This window comes from Lissotriton helveticus, chromosome 6 (genome assembly GCF_964261635.1).
Source record: "Lissotriton helveticus chromosome 6, aLisHel1.1, whole genome shotgun sequence".
In the NCBI taxonomy this organism is placed as follows: Eukaryota; Metazoa; Chordata; class Amphibia; order Caudata; family Salamandridae; genus Lissotriton; species Lissotriton helveticus.
The window spans coordinates 1,821,086,424-1,821,102,581 of NC_136067.1; the positions used below are offsets into that span (position 1 = coordinate 1,821,086,424).

Genomic DNA, 16,158 nt, shown 5'->3' on the forward strand with positions numbered 1-16,158 from the left:
CTTTATTTATATCCATGACAGTGTTGAAGTCTACAACCCAAAGTAGAGACCTGGGGGAGGAGCTGACTACTGCCGCACGTATGGTTTGAAAGAAGTGGGGCTCATCAATATTCTGGCCATGGATATTCACATAGGTAAGGCGGTGTCCCTCTAAGAACACTGTACTATGAGGTACCAGTCATGGGTGTCTGATTTGGTGCATATATGTTGAAATGTGGTCCCCTTCTTTACTAGCATTGCTAATCCCCTGGCATATGTAGAGGAGGAAAAGTAAGCATGAGAGGCACACTTAGCCTGAAGCTGTTCCTCAGAATGGGGTGTGAGATAAGTCTCCTAAAGGAGTACCACCCCAATATTGTCTCGCCAAGTGCGACCAGACCCAGGTACACGGGGCTATAAAGCCTTCGACCATTTCATGTAAGAAAGTTGAGTGTAGTTCCCTCTCCGGGGGGATGTTAGAATGAAGTAGGTTCATGGATATCTCTTTTATTAGCCCTTTGCTCACATTCTCCACCAGAAATCTGTTGATACTCTAATTAATCCATTAAGATGTTCAATGTGCTACATCAAAATTTTCGAAGCATTCGTAAGACTTTGTGAGTTTTTATAAAAAATTAGTACATGCTAATGAACAAACCAGTGCAAAACAAGGACTCTAAGTTGAAGCGTAATGGGTTTAGTCAAAAATATAATTAATACAGAAAGCAGAAGTAATTTGTTAGTTAATTAGGAGTTAACCTCATCAAAAATAGTCAAAGTATAATTCTGCAACACAACTAACATAAGGTCAGCCTCTGAAGAAAGAAAAAGGGAACGCCAGATAGGCAAATGGGCAAATTACAACATTGGGGAAGGGTAAGGCCAATATACTGGCAGTCCAATGAACCTACAACTGTGGCCCATATAGAGTGTAAGAAAGCTACTGTGTATTAACATTGTAATACTGTGTTCAACTTAACCGGTACACTGAGCCTGAATTAGTAAATTATCATTATGCATGAATAAGCACATGGCAATGTTTATAGTGTTTAACGATGTTGTCAGAACCCTACCTCCTATATGTACACTGTTACTTATATCAAAAATGCAAATGAAGATATTTAAAAAAAGTAGTAATAAGCTCAGCCTCTGAAGGAAACCCAAGGAAAGAACTAAGTGTAAATCAGATATGAAGATTAACATAGATTATGCTCAGCTAAAAGTCAAGCAAGCTTTAACCCCTTTGCCGCGGCAGCGATTTCGCGGCAGTGCGGCACTTCCGCAAAATGGGCGGCAGCACGCAAGGGGTTAAGCATAAATCAAAAAATAAACTAACACAGAGTCTGCCTTCCAAGGAAGCCCAGAAAGAACTGGTTCTTCTTCAAAATAAAACAGTTGTCATAACATTTCAGAGTACAAAGCCACACACATGTCAAGGACTGACGACATGACAGGGTTCAACTAGCAATGTGGCAAAAAGGTTAACCAATCATTATTCTGGTAAATAAGATATTTCTAAAGACACCTACTCCCTAATGCATTCTATTGGCAATTGTCTTTTGGGGTTATTTTCCCTCAGACGTTTAAAGGAATGTAGCCAGGGCTCAATAAATGTGTGACACGTAACGGGGTGTGCATTTTGGGTTGGCATGATCAATGCAGATTGCACATAATATTGAAACCTTGACTTGCTGAGGAGAGTCTTGTATTGAGAGAAGACAATTGAAGTAAAATATTTGGTGAGCCCCCCTTGTTGTTGTTAATATTCCTGCTCTCTTCTGTATCCCTCGCTACGGGATGCTTTTCTGCGCGGCACTCCTTCTTTCGTCTGTGTTTTTCTTTTCCTTTCTTCTTTTTTTTCTTTTTTTTTTTTCCCTTCCCTTCCCCCTTCCCCCCCCCCCTTCTTTTCTTTTCCTAGGTTCGTATGATGGGCTGGGTTTGGTGAAGTCACTCCTCCAGCCCCTCGGTTCTGGTTCCGCTGTATTTATGGGTGGTGGGCCGACGAAGTTGTTAATTATTGCATATTGATTGTATTTATTGTACCTGTTTTTCATATTGATGTATACAGTGCTGCCACTCCTGTACTATGGCCCCTTCCCCTCTTTGTTGCCAACGGTTTATTTGGGGACTCCAGATCCTTCTATGTTGTCACTAAGCCTGTCATGCCCCTTATCCCTATATTATAAAATTAACCTTCTTTGCTCCTGTTTGCAGGCCGTGTCGTACTTCCTTTCTCCTTCTCCCCCTTTTTAAGATTATATTGCTCATGCTCCATTCTGTTTGATTCTGTATTGCTCTCTTTGGATTTTTCGTCTGATTTTCGAATTGTGGCCGGTCAGTTTGGTTGTAGGCCTTGACCTGTATATCCTTTTTGTACAAATAAAGGTTTTCAAAAAAAAAAAAAATAATATTTGGTGAGAGGCTTGCCAAAGCGTTTTGTGATGCGTTAGGTAGGCATCAGGAGTTCCAACACAAAAAGAGTGTTAAAGGAAAATGTAGCCCTTGTGAAGAAGACATTAGATGAAAATGCCTATTGGTGTCGCCAGAAACTTCAATTGATGTGGATGATGTGGTAACAGAGGGCATCACCTTAGTGGGTGACACCTATTGAATTGTAAAATCTTAGAGCTTTAAACAACTACATCCTCATAGACAATCACCCATTACCAAATATTAGTGATATTAGATACAATCAGGTTGAACTGACATAGCATTCTAGACCTTTAGCCACCTTCATAATCCCCTATATGTTATTTTGATTTAGGATGATGTCATTTGGTTTAGCATTGGCATTCTCAGTTTTCAAAGTTTTATATTTTGAAGGTGATTGATTCCTTTGTCAAATTCTTCCAAGGAGACATTTTGGTGTAAATTAAAGACCTGGTATCTCATTTCATTGTTTTGCAAGAACTGTATTCCCAGTTGGCAAAAAGGGGTTTGTACTGCTGGTTGACAAATGATCATTGTTTCAAGCTAAAGTTGATTATTCAGATTTTGCAATTGCAGTGGAGGTCAGCATGTCTCCAAGAAGCTGTACTCCGCTGCTGTAGTATCCAAAGAGAGGCATAGAGATTGTCATGGCACAGCCAAAGATAACTTTCTGAAGTTGCTAAGGAAGGTGCTCCTGCTCTGGGTGTATGGCTTCTTGGTTTTAACCTTATAGAGGGTTCAGTTCTGATAGGGAGAGGTGTGGTGCAGTGACCATAGTGGCTGACTCCAGAGTATGGGGCTCACGGTTCAATCCCCGGTGTTGGCGGCAGCTGAGCCCAGCACCATGTGACACTGGGCAATAGCTCACATAATCTTCCCAACAGCCCCCAGCACCTTGAGACTCTTAGGTGTGATTAGTTTGTGCTTTACAAATACCGGGTTGTTTATTGACTGCGCATGGCATGCATAGAGCCGTGCAGGAATATGTGACCAGCTGGCAGATGCTTCAACGTAGCCTTTTGCTATTCCTAAATAGCGATTTTTAAGGAATCGTTATTTAGTAATAGGAAAAGCCTTTGCATGTAGGAATCACTATTAAAATAGCGATTCCTAAACATTCCTTAATTGCTACTCGCAAATTGCTAGTCGCAATTAAGGAATGCTGTACCATCATTCCTATGGGCCTACAGGCCCATAGGAATGAATTGGAGATTGCATGAGCAATTTGTGAGTACCAGTAGGTACTCGCAAATTGCTCATGCAATTTCAAGGGTGCAAGGATGTCAAAATGACACCCTGTTGCACCCCTGAAATTGATCTCTACACACATGTTGCACACACACATGCCCTAAGGGCATGTGTGTACGCAACATGAAACTTTGAAAAATGCACAAAAGTGCTTTTTTCAAAGTTTTAGCAAATTACCATGAAGTTCAACTTCATGGTAATTTGATACTCCTATTAGCGAATTCGCTATTTTTTTTACTTTCATGCTTTGCATTTAAGGAATCTCAATTTGGGATTCCTTAAATGCAATCGCAATTTAAGGAATCTCAATTTAGAGATTCCTTAAATTGCAAATTTTTGCATTTGTGATGATGCATCCCAAATGCAAAAATACCGGTTGCAAATGGGCAGATTCTGAGAATCTGCCCATTTGCGACCGGTATTTACTTTGATGCATGTGCCTCCTTGTCTTTCTTTGGTCCTGAGGAGGCCACGATTTAATATGGCCAAAATGCTTTGAACTTTATAATTTGGAGTAGTCTTTGTAGATAAAATGGAGTTTGAATTGTTTAATTTAGACTTCCAGAAGCAAGTACTGAATGGAGGGCTTTTCATCTGACTCTTTATTTTTCTGGAGTACCTCCAGGTGGATTATGAATTAAATAATTAGATAAACACCTACATTCCTTAAAGGCGGTCAATGAGTGACCAATACAAAAAAAATTAAATTGTTCTATGGTGTATATTGTGTATTTATACACAGCCCCCACAAATGACGGGAAGCAACAGGGAGCTACACGATATTGGAAACGATAACACGTTCCAGGGAGACAGTCCATATAAACACCAACGCTGTGCAGAAAAACTGCAAAAGGCACAGTATCACGTGGGACTACAGGGACCATCAAGCCTAGCAACCGCCACACTGTGGGCGTCCACGAGAGGGCTGGCACAGACTTAAAAACTATTCCCTTAAACCACTTGAGACTTTTACCAACTGGGGCGAGACCTTTGAGAAAGTTTTCAGGAAAAACTAAACGCGTTAGGTGCCTCAGACTGCTCCATAAATAAATGCTGTGAGCATTTCATGTAACGTGTGCGACTCTTCTTCTCTTTGAACGGGGAGAGACTTTGATGGATACATAGTGACCTGGTCCGGCCGCAGAGATCATGCACCGCCAGCCAGAGCACCATATTCCCCCGACCTGGACCACAACTGCAAGACTCGGCAAAACCGATATCAAGGGGAAACAGGTTGCCGCCTGACACTGGAGTCGGGTATGGTTCCCCCGCAGCCCCCACAAATGACGGGAAGCAACAAGGAGCTACACAATATTGGAAACGATTACACGTTCCAGGGAGACAGTCCATATAAACACCAACGCTGTGCAGAAAAACCGCAAAAGGCACAGTATCACGTGGGACTACAGGGACCATCAAGCCTAGCAACCGCCACACTGTGGGCATCCACCAGAGGGCTGGCACAGACTTAAAAACTATTCCCTTAAACCACTTGAGACTTTTACCAACTGGGGCGAGACCTTTGATAAAGTTTTCAGGAAAAACGAAACGCGTTAGGTGCCTCAGACTGCTCCATAAATAAATGCTGTGAGCATTTCATGTAACGTGTGCGACTCTTCTTCTCTTTGAACTGGGAGAGACTTTGATGGATATATATATATATATGTGTGTGTGTGTGTGTGTGTGTGTGTGTGTGTGTGTGTGCGTGTGTGTGCGTGTGTGTGTGTATATGTGTGTGTGTGTGTGTGTGTGTGCTGTAATGTATGTGAATTGTCTAGAGTCATAAAGTCTGAAGAAAATGTGAGATGTATCTTTGCACTGGAGGTTGTGAATAAGTTATGATTGACATGTTGGCAATACTGATTACAATCAGACAGACAATGTTATATGATAATTTCATTGTGATAAAATACCATAGGTACTAATACAATCAGACAGACAATGTTAAATGATAATTTCATTGTGAGAAAATACCATAGGTCTTGATCTATTCACATAGCTTTCCACTGTTTTGATATTTCAGAAGACTGAGACAAGCCATATTGAATCACATCACCTACCTTTACTGAAGTATAATGAGAGGCATATTTAGCTTTTGCTTGCTGAACTTTTCAGCTTGCCTGCCAACACAGATAAAAATATCAGATGATGCTATTACATTGAGCATAGGCTTAATTTTTCACAACAGGACTGAGCTTGTGTAATAAATCTGTGAAACTGAAATTAGGATCATTATCTGGTGCTAATATTAGTTTAGTTAGCCAATGAGAGAGGGTGGAATTGCAAATATTGACATAAAGAAAGATTCATGCATTAAACAATATGTTGCAATATTTTCTGCTCTTCACACTGTTTGTGGATGTTGCGGCTACTATTCTGTTGTTTTTATCTTACTTACTATTCATATTGCATTCACGAGGATAGTACTTTAATTTTAAAATAAATATTTTGACTATATATCCATACTATCCTAGTGTTTTTGAGTGTGCCTTTCTATTATGAAAGAGGGGCTGGGTTCTATTAATCATTTATGTAATTTATCACCCGAAACACATCTCACATAGATACTGTTCAGTGGGTTGCAGGGTGGTTGCAGTCCAACTGACTTTCTGTTTCGGATTGGCACTGACCAATTCTTACTGTCAGGGGGTCTAGAAAGCCGATCCTGGGCCTTGTCCTGGAGTATTGACCCAGAAAACCTATCACTACCACCCATCACCACCCTTCAACTGTGCAGCAGCAGTTTAACACAATGAACATTGCACTACAATCTCAAGGACTTCACTATCAACACAAGGTATGTCACTACCACCTCAGTCGGTGCACCACTATCGCACACTATGATACTAGTGATTTACACTGTTGTACTACCACCCTCCAGCACCAGACTACCATACTTAACACCACTGTAACCTCTCACATCTCTACCTCACATATGGGTATACTACTGCACCATACTCCTATAAATACACTGCTACCACCCGCCACTACACTAGTACCCCACAGTGTACCACTGCCTACACCATACACCTACATAACTACACTGTCATACTTGTAATACTGCTCTACACTACCATCACTCTACCCTCCAACACATATCCCCACCATTGTACCTCCACCCACTGAGACTAATTGCCAACTCATGTGTCAACACACAACCATTCCCACTACTACATTACCTCCACAACTGCACTTCAAGCTCACAGCACCACACTAATAACCACCACCGCACTACCTCCCAACACAGCACCCACCCACCACTACATTACCACATACCACAGTCAACACCATACCATCACCCACAATATGCTATTAGCAACTCCTCACTACAACAGAAAGCTGAATCAGTATGACTGAGCAGTACTCTCCCACGCCAGAAAATCTCTCTACGACCACAATAATACCACCACACTATTGAACGGCTGCCCACCACCACTGCACTACCACCACACACTACTAGACTGCCACCCCACACTATTGCAATATCCCCCCCACAAACCACTGTTCCCCATCCTCATAGAACCACGCCACTACCTGATAGCAGCACCTCTGGGCAGTGCACTGCCATGGCATAAAATAATGACCGCACTGCTTCCCCACAAATATACGAAAAACACATACCCACAAAAGTTTTTACTATAAAAACCGGAGCCTATGATTTCGTGAATGCTTATTTCAAAAGATGTGCTCCACTTATAAATCTGTAAAACTGACTGTCTCACTTAATATAGGGCAGGTTTTTTTGGAAGAACATTTGGGAAAATGTGAATAAACTGTTCAGCTGAGCGTTGCAGATCAATAAGACTAATAAGGCCTTTCTTAAAAAATGAGGCACAGTTAAGGACACACGGTGTTCTCAACCCCTCCCCCCCACTGGAATACTGGAATGGAGAACATATATTATAGCGACGATAAAGAGTGTGCACCTTACTTTCTCATAAAAAAAATTCTAATTTAAGCAAGACGTGTAACAAAGGGCCTCCCCTGGAATGGGCTGTCAGTGACAGGCCCTTTAAATGACAGGCTTCTGAAACTTCTCAGATTTGTACCCACCGGATGGAAAGATTTGATTGGCAGAATCATGGAGAACAACTGAGCAGAATGAACTCAGCTTCTGAGTTTGGACAAGAAGTGGCTGGCTCGGTGTTTCTGTAGTGTGAAAGCGCAAATCCCCTAAACAGTAAAATGTGGATTACTTCTTCTGCTCATCTGTTGACAGAGATTTCTGCAAATGGGATGATGCGGATTAGGGGGATTAGAGTGACGTCTTGCAGATCCAGGTTTAATCAGTTGACTCTCTGCGGCTGCCTCTCCTTTGGTGGGAAGGGACCACCAGAAATAGTTGGAGGGCCCGTTTTCCAATTATTTCTATTAATATCCTGTCGTTATTTAGGAGGTCCCGATACCTGATATTGCATGGTGGGATTATCCTGGTCGATATGGAGGAAACAAACCATTTAGAGTCTTTCATACAGGACTGAAAAGGTTGGATTTGAAGGTCCTTATCGAGTTTTGGACTCCTGTATTTGCATCATCCGTGTTTTCTCCATCAACACTTCTACAATGGCGACCATGAAGACTAAATTTACTCAGAAGAAGAGAGTCAAGCTGGCCCAAGGGCTGTGGCTCATGAACTGGTTTTCTGTTATTGCAGGCATCATTCTATTTGGCCTGGGCATATACCTGAAAATAGAGCTGAGGAAACGCACTGAGGTAATGGACGACAACGAGAGCCACGCCGTGCCCAACTCCTTGATCCTGATGGGAGCGCTCGCCTGTGGCCTCAACGCTTTTGCAGGCAAGATTTGCTACGATTCCCTGGATCCCTCAAAGTTTGCAAAATGGAAGCCCATGCTGAAGCCGTACATGGCAGTGTGCATTCTTTTCAACTTCTTTATTTTCTTCACCGCCATCTTGTGCTTCGTGATGAGGGGCTCGCTGGAGACCACCCTGTCCCATGGCCTGAAGAATGGCATGAGGTACTACAAAGACACCGACACCCCCGGCAGGTGCTTCATGAAGAAGACCATCGACCTGCTCCAAATTGAGTTCAAGTGCTGTGGAAACAATGGCTTCAAAGATTGGTTTGAGATCCAGTGGATCAGCAACCGGTACCTGGACTTCAGCTCCAAGGACGTGAAGGAGTAAGTACTGCGCATAGTTTAGAAAAGTGGGAAAATTGCTGCCTTTCGGGTTATCTTCTGATTAATTGATTTGATGAATATTATTATAGGATCACTAAGCAGAGCAACTTTGTAAACATTCTGTAGATTGTGGGAACAATCTGCTATTCTGCGTGTAAGTTTTGAGAAGGTAGAGTTTTGAGCCGCATTGCTTTCAATCACTCAGGCTACTGAGCTCGTCTCTGGATGAGTTTGAATGTTCTCCATCCCATATTGCTTTATGTTTTAGTGTCATGCCAATTTTGTGCTACGCAAGCATCTTCTTTTTTCTCCGAGTTGTTCTTCCATTACTACAAGTTGCAGCTTGTCTATATAGGTCCGTATTGAAGACAAAACCAGTGAATTACAAAAATAATAAATTAATGCAAGAATAAATGAATGAATGAATGAATGCACTGGTTATTAGTAAAACATGACCTATTCTTAGCAGGGTGTCCTGGTGCAGGGATTTTGTACTTTGTACTTTGTATGTACTTTGTACTTTGTATGGTGCAGGGATTTATTCTAAACCAGTTCAGCTGTTTTAGTTTTCAAGAGAACTACGTAATATTGCATGGGGTGCATCCCCTCTTTCCTTTAGCACAATGGAGCACAGCAAAATCTTGTCTGGGATAAGTCAATAAGCCTCTTGTGTGCACATTACAGCTCCCGCCTAACCTGATTTCATTTAGAATACAAGTTTCGGGGCCCGTTGTGTGTTATCGTTCCTGTACAGGCAATATGTAAAAACACAAACTTGTGAGAGCTATACGTTTTCTCAGGTCTTTGATACACTGAAATTGATCCAAACAGATTAGGGCATCGATTCTATCTATTTTCACTCTTGTCTGGTGTGTGAATCCGAGGCTCAGCATTAGCAAAGACAGACTCGCTGGTCTTCCTGTTCTTTTTTTTATTTCAAAGTATTTTATTACATTTTACAGACAGGTACATTCGCCTATACTAAACCGAGGAGAATTTAAATCTATAAAAAACACAGTTTCCGGTGCCCCTTGCTCTGCTACTAGTTGGCACTGCCCGAAGGATAAAGAATATATTGGTCAGTTTCCCAAGGACAGTGTCTCTCTCGGTCTTCAAGGGTGTGTGTTATTTCTTAAGCACAGCACTGCGTGAGCAGAAAAGGGCTTTAGCAGATATAAATAGCCCCTTGAAAGCCTAATGACTAATGAGATCCGTTTGCCAGGAGTTAGGATTGTGAGCTGCAGCTTAATCCCTCAGGAGAGGGTCAACGCCACAAAGGAAAATAAGGTGACTTAGGAGGGTGAAAGTGGGTCATAGGGGATGGTCCACACAGACAGACCCAGGGTTCCAATGCAAGTCAGTGATAAGGAAGAGTCAGTTTCATAGCACATGTGAAAATGGACCCCATGGAAATACAGTGATCCCAAATCAAGTTATTGGCATAAACACTCACAAGAAAGGGATAGTCTTTAAAACACCACCTCTCATTACAGCTGTGAAAAGTTAAAACATTAATGTATTAATGAATGTCCTAAAGGGCATTATGATGAGGTACTTGACCATCATATAAACTTTACATCAAGTGAGTGCCAGTTCTGTAGTGTTCTAGGAAATTAAAACAAGCCTGCCGAGAGCAGCAGTGGGTTAAACAAACTCTTGCTTGTTTGGCTTTTCTCTGAACACATTGTATTGGTTTTTAATACACGCATTTGCATAGCACATAGAAATGTTTCCAAGCATTACATACATAGTGGGGTGTTAGTAGGTATCACAAAGTTTATTTGGCTGGATTCAGTTTTGTCGGAAATTGATCGAGAACCTTTGTTGTTCAAAAATAATACGTGTCCACCATACACATAAACAACTATCAATCTAGAATAATACAACTCGAACAATAATGGGGGTATTAGTGGAGGAAGGAAAGCTGAGCAACTTATCTGGGCTGTTCTGTGGCATCTCCTACTGACGGGGAAGTTAAGCGGCGCAAATGTTGTTATGGTATTTGGTATTGTGGATCCATTTACTGTATGCATCTTGTGAGGTTCGTCCTGCCTGCCTCACAGATGCTGGATGGAGACACAGTGTCCTAGCATACCCTGTTATCTCAATTACTCATTTCCTCTGAGTCTCATCCACCTTGCATATCTCTCCTTTTCTTGACCCCTGTGGTTTGCGCTGATCTACCTCTTCCGTAGTGTGTATTGCGCCTTGACAAGCTCATCCCAACCTTGGGCTATATCCAGTTTCCTTTGGCCTTTTTTAACCTCCATATGTAACATCATACACTATTGTAGGCTGTTTCAGCATTTCAGACCTCCATTTCAGGAAATGTTGTCCCCCTGTCAGTTTCTAGTTATTTGCTTTTTTGTTATCAACAGTCCAAATTCTATGAACTTGTTACTGGCTTTCTTGGGGTGGGGGAATATATCTAGTAGGCCTATCTTCGGATGCTTCACGATTGACCATTCAGGTATCTTTCTCAGCGTTTGCATGACACGCTGCCAAGTAGTTGCTGGGCCCTGGCATTCCCATGGCATTTGATAGAACCTAGCTTCCCTATACATCTTACGGTGCTGAACTAGGCCCCAATTAGCACTTGCTTATTTTTCTGGGAGTGAGGTATGTTCTGTGGATAATGTTGAACTGAATCCATTTGAACCAGATATTTCTGGACACCTTGGAAACACCCTCAGTATAATGTCCCAATTTGACTAAATAATGTTCTGTTCAGGTCAGTTGCCCACCTCTCACACAATCTCTCAGAGTGAGCTCAACCACAAAACCAAGAAAGCCGTTTAAAACGCAGATTCTTATCCTCCCCTGTCCCAGTGTGCACAGTACTTGTAACACTTCATGGAGGGTGGGCCTTTTGAATCACCTTTTTCTCGTGTTCATCGTACCATCTGGCTAAAAAATCTGCAGGTCGAGAATTGAACCAGTGTCTTGTCCTGGCATTGTCTAATGCATATACCTTCATACAGGTCTTGCGCCTGTTCACGTCTGTTTGAGGTCTTTGTTAGGTCATATTGTCTGAAGCTGGGGTAATCACCCCTTGAGCTTAATTTGTCCCATCAGGGGGATTCCAGGCGCATATGGCTAGAGTGTATGTGTGTTAGAAATGGTGGTCTCTAGTTGGCAGAGGTAGGTACTTTTGTCCAAATAAGGGAACTTTGGTTCTAGCCAGGGTAAGGGGGATACACACTTTAGATTACCTCTGCTTACCCCCTTGGTAGCTTGGCACGAGCAGACAGGCTTATCCCAATGGCAATGTGTAAAGTATTTGTACCAACACACACAGTAACACAGTGAAAATATCACAAATGGACACCATGCCAATTTAGAAAAATAAAATATCTTTATCTAAACTAAACAAGACCAAATCGACAAAAAATCCAACATACACAGTTAAAAATATGACTTTAGAAAGGTTTCAAGAACCTGTACCATAGAAAAGTATGGATATGTGACTTTTCACCAAAGTCAAACAGCCGCAGCTTCAGAAAACCAAGAGATGAAAAACTCCCGAGGCCCTGAGTAGGTGCTGTGACAGTCCCGCTGAACGCAGAGGAAGAGTCACGTCGATTCCGGTCTGTATGGGGAGTGTGCGTCGATGCATGGAAATTCATCTTGTGCCGTGAAGATGCGTCGGAAAAAACAGCCGCAAGAAGAGCGATGCGTCGATTTCTGTAGTTCTTTGAGTTTCTTCTCTCTTCCAGCTCTCAAATAGCAGCAACAACCTCCAGAGGCCCAAAACTGGCACAGGCACCTAAAAGCAGGCCAGAACTCACAACAGCAGAGTTCAGGGGAGCTGGGGGTGAAGTCTTTGTGTCCCTGAGACTTCTGAACAGGAGGCCAGCTCACCGCAGGCCCTTAGATATCTCCTTCAAGCAGGGGACACAGCACACAGCAACGTCCTTCTCCCCCTGTGGTGAGTCTGGAGCCCAGGCTCCCACTGACAATGGATGTTGTTGTGCACTTGCAGAGTGCTCCCCAGAACTGGTTTGAATTGGGCTCAGAGCCCCTTGCACAAAGGGAACAAAGACATTTTGGGGTTCAAGTATCAGACCCAAAACCCCAGACTTTAGATTATTCCTGGAATTCAAGAGGAACCTTTACCAAGGAGAAGAGCTGGAGAGACTGAGGAGATGTACTGCCCTTGCTGTGTGTCTGGGGATGGCCTGCAGGTGCTGTTTCTGCCAAGGAAAGGAGAAGGACGTTGCTGTGTGCTGTATCCCCTCCTTGAAGGAGATCTCCTATCTTGTCAGTCTTCGAGGAGGTCGAGTCCGCCCAGGTGGCACTGTCCTACCGGGGAGGGGAGAGGACTCCTATGATGAAGCATGACACTAATAAGTGTGTGAGGTTTCCTCTTCCACTAAGGATGACTTCTCTGAAGACAGGAATCTAAGATTTTAGTCCTGCAAAGTCTGCATATGTGCCAGAGCCAACATTTTGGGATATTGAGCAGACGGTTCTGTATACCACTGTCACCGTACATTTATGTTGTGTTAGATGTTATATGAAGGGACGTATGGTGCTATACCCTTCTCTTCTCTTCAATTGTGTCTCCCTAAGTTCTCTTCATAGACACATTACTTTAATAAAGAAGTACAAAGTCTAAATATGGCACAGTCAGATGACTAACTCATTTGCCGTTTTCTATTTCAATACGGCCCCAGTGATCAGAGGATTAAAGTAAAACTTAAAAGCATATAACACCACTATTTTGTTACTTAATAAGAAAATATGCCACTTAATATTTGACTGGAAAAAATACAGAAAACTGTCAGAAAAAGACTGTCAACTGTATCTGCCTACTTACCTTACAATCCTGGAAGAAGGCTAATTTTCATTAAAAAAAAAAATAAGACTGTCTCAGGTGCAGTTCCCATTGACCTCTATTTCTGCTCTACAATTTTGTTTCTAAAAATGTGGCGAATTATTTGAGCATAGGGAGCGTTTCATTGGTTGCAGGCCAGCAACATGGCTTTAGGGCAGGAAACGACACTGTTGAGCACACCAACCTACCTACTTCCTTATCTGATATTGCACAAGCCAAGGGTAACTCTTTGGCCATGATCTCACTTGATGCTGATGGTGAGAAGGCCTTGCTAGGGCCAGCTGGGGCAATCTCTGGCTAATCCCGATGAAGCACAGAATTCCTCTAACTCTTATCTAATAGGTGCAACTAATAAATCAACATTGTTGGCTATGGACCTCACCCAAAAGGCTCTGTCTGATCCAGAGAGGTAGAAGGTAGGTCATCCACTCTATCTCCCACTCTTTGCTTTAGAAAGACGCCTCAATCTAGATATTTAAATATATGCATCTAATCTTTGGTTTATATGCGATGGAGCACCTATATTGCTTGCCAAAATGTCCTAATTCATCAGCATCTCATTACATAATTCAAAATCTGAGCCTATTATCATCTTCATCCTATGTTTGTTTTATGCCTTCCTTATGGGGTAGTCCGGAGTTACATTCTTGTTTCAATACTTTGGTAGTATGGGATAGTGTTTCCTTCCACTCAAAATGCCCTTTGACCCTTGTAAAATGGTGCTGGCGCACCATGCGCACCTATCACAAAATGGTTACTGGTAGTCCAAATAAACTTCACTCAACTAAGGTTCACTGCCCCTTTACCCAAATATCCCAATTTCCCAGCTGGCAGTTCTCTGGGCTGCACTATCCCCAAAAAGCCTGGGATGCTCACCTCCCAGGTCGCCTGCCCCCCAAATCCATATTGGGTGAGAGAGTACAGCACAGACGACTGACAGCTTGTAGTGTGAAAAACGTCACTTTAATGGAGCAGGTTCACATCACAAAACATTAAATAACCCTAGGTAAATTGCCTTACAAGACTATCAGCCTCACTATACTTCATACTGACTCTTTTCAGGAATGGAAGGATCCATCCTCTTTAGAGTGTTCAGGGAATATGCTTGTGAAAGTGAACATTGACTCCGAAGCTAAGGGGCAGCAGTGGTACTCCTTAGTGGAGCTTTAGGAGCTTTCTGATGACGGGTGGAAGTCTGTCATCTTCCGAAGTGATGACCTTGGGGGTAGTACGGATGTCTGACAGGACTCTAAGAGTGCCCAGTTGTGTCTGATGCAATACGATATAGATGGGGCACCGAATGAATGCATTGTTCTTTCAATGACATATGCTTTCTGATTGTATCAGCTTTGAGAAGAAGGGCTTCAACATTTGTTCATGTCTTTTGTTGAAGGCTTCTGCAGTGGTCTTGTCTGTGGTCATGAATTTTCCATGTGAAGTACCCAAATCTTCCAGGAGATTAACTCATCAGGGAGTAGGAATTTGTGCAATTAAATTTTTGTTTGCAGATGGATGTTATACTGTCACATATTTCTTATTTTTAAAGTGGTTATTGCTAGGAGCTGCTGTTCAGTTTGTAAGAATGCTGAGACTATGTTAAAATGTGTCTTTGAGGTAGTCTCTGAAGGAGTGCTATTGCTGTGTGGATGGTTTCAATTGGCTGTAGATTGTAGTTAGTATGTGAAGAATGTGTTATGGAGTGGCAAGATTTCTTCAGTGAAAATACAGTCCTTGGCGTTTTCTTTGTTGTGGATGTGTCATCTCTGAAGGCAGTATAGTTTTATTTTTGTGAGGATATTGTTGAAACTCAAAAGTTTTATTATTCTTGAGACAATAAAGAACACTGGTCAACACGTGTTTCACGACAAATGTCGCTTCCTCAGGACCATTGACAGTAACTAACAAGTGCAGGAATCAAATACATATATGTATTGGAAAATCACAAAATTCAAGCAGTCAATATGGACCAGTACCAAATAAAGAAGAAATAGAAAAACAACAGATGCAAGAAAAAAATAAAACTGCTATTAATCATTGATATCACAGTTAACAAAGCTATTTGTACAATACTCCAGAAATAAGAATTTATTGCGACCAAAGAGACAATGACATGTTGAAATTAAATAAAACAATTAATCCAGGATACACCAGGAGAGTGCGAGGAGTTCTGAAAGAATCAAAGACATAGTGATTAGACTTGAAAATAGTATAGAGAAGCCAAAGACAGAAAAAGAATGACAAAGCACCAAGATGCATAATTTGTGGTGACTTTTTTAAACCCCGTGATCAGTTTCTTTTTTTTGTTTGTAAATTCCTTTTTATTGTTGCAACATACGGATCATCAAGAAAAGCAGTGTGGCAACCCGGGGGGGCGTCAACATTCCGCAACCCCCGGTTATACGCAACTTTTTGAACATATTAGCATACAGCATGTATCATGATAAGATCATTTCGTGTTCCAACTGTTCACCCCAAACCCCCCCTCCCAACTTTCACACTGAACTTCCCCGGGCAACTGAG

General features: G+C 42.1%; 1 protein-coding gene across 1 annotated transcript in view; it reads left to right on the forward strand.

The window, feature by feature from the left end:
• The first annotated feature begins 7,985 nt into the window (after nucleotides 1-7,985).
• PRPH2 (peripherin 2) overlaps nucleotides 7,986-16,158 on the forward strand; it is a 178,456-nt gene continuing 170,283 nt past the window's right edge. The window contains exon 1 of the mRNA XM_078649713.1: nucleotides 7,986-8,801. Coding sequence (XP_078505839.1) covers nucleotides 8,221-8,801 — 581 coding nt within the window. The 5' untranslated portion in view covers nucleotides 7,986-8,220. The remainder of the gene's footprint in view (nucleotides 8,802-16,158) is intronic.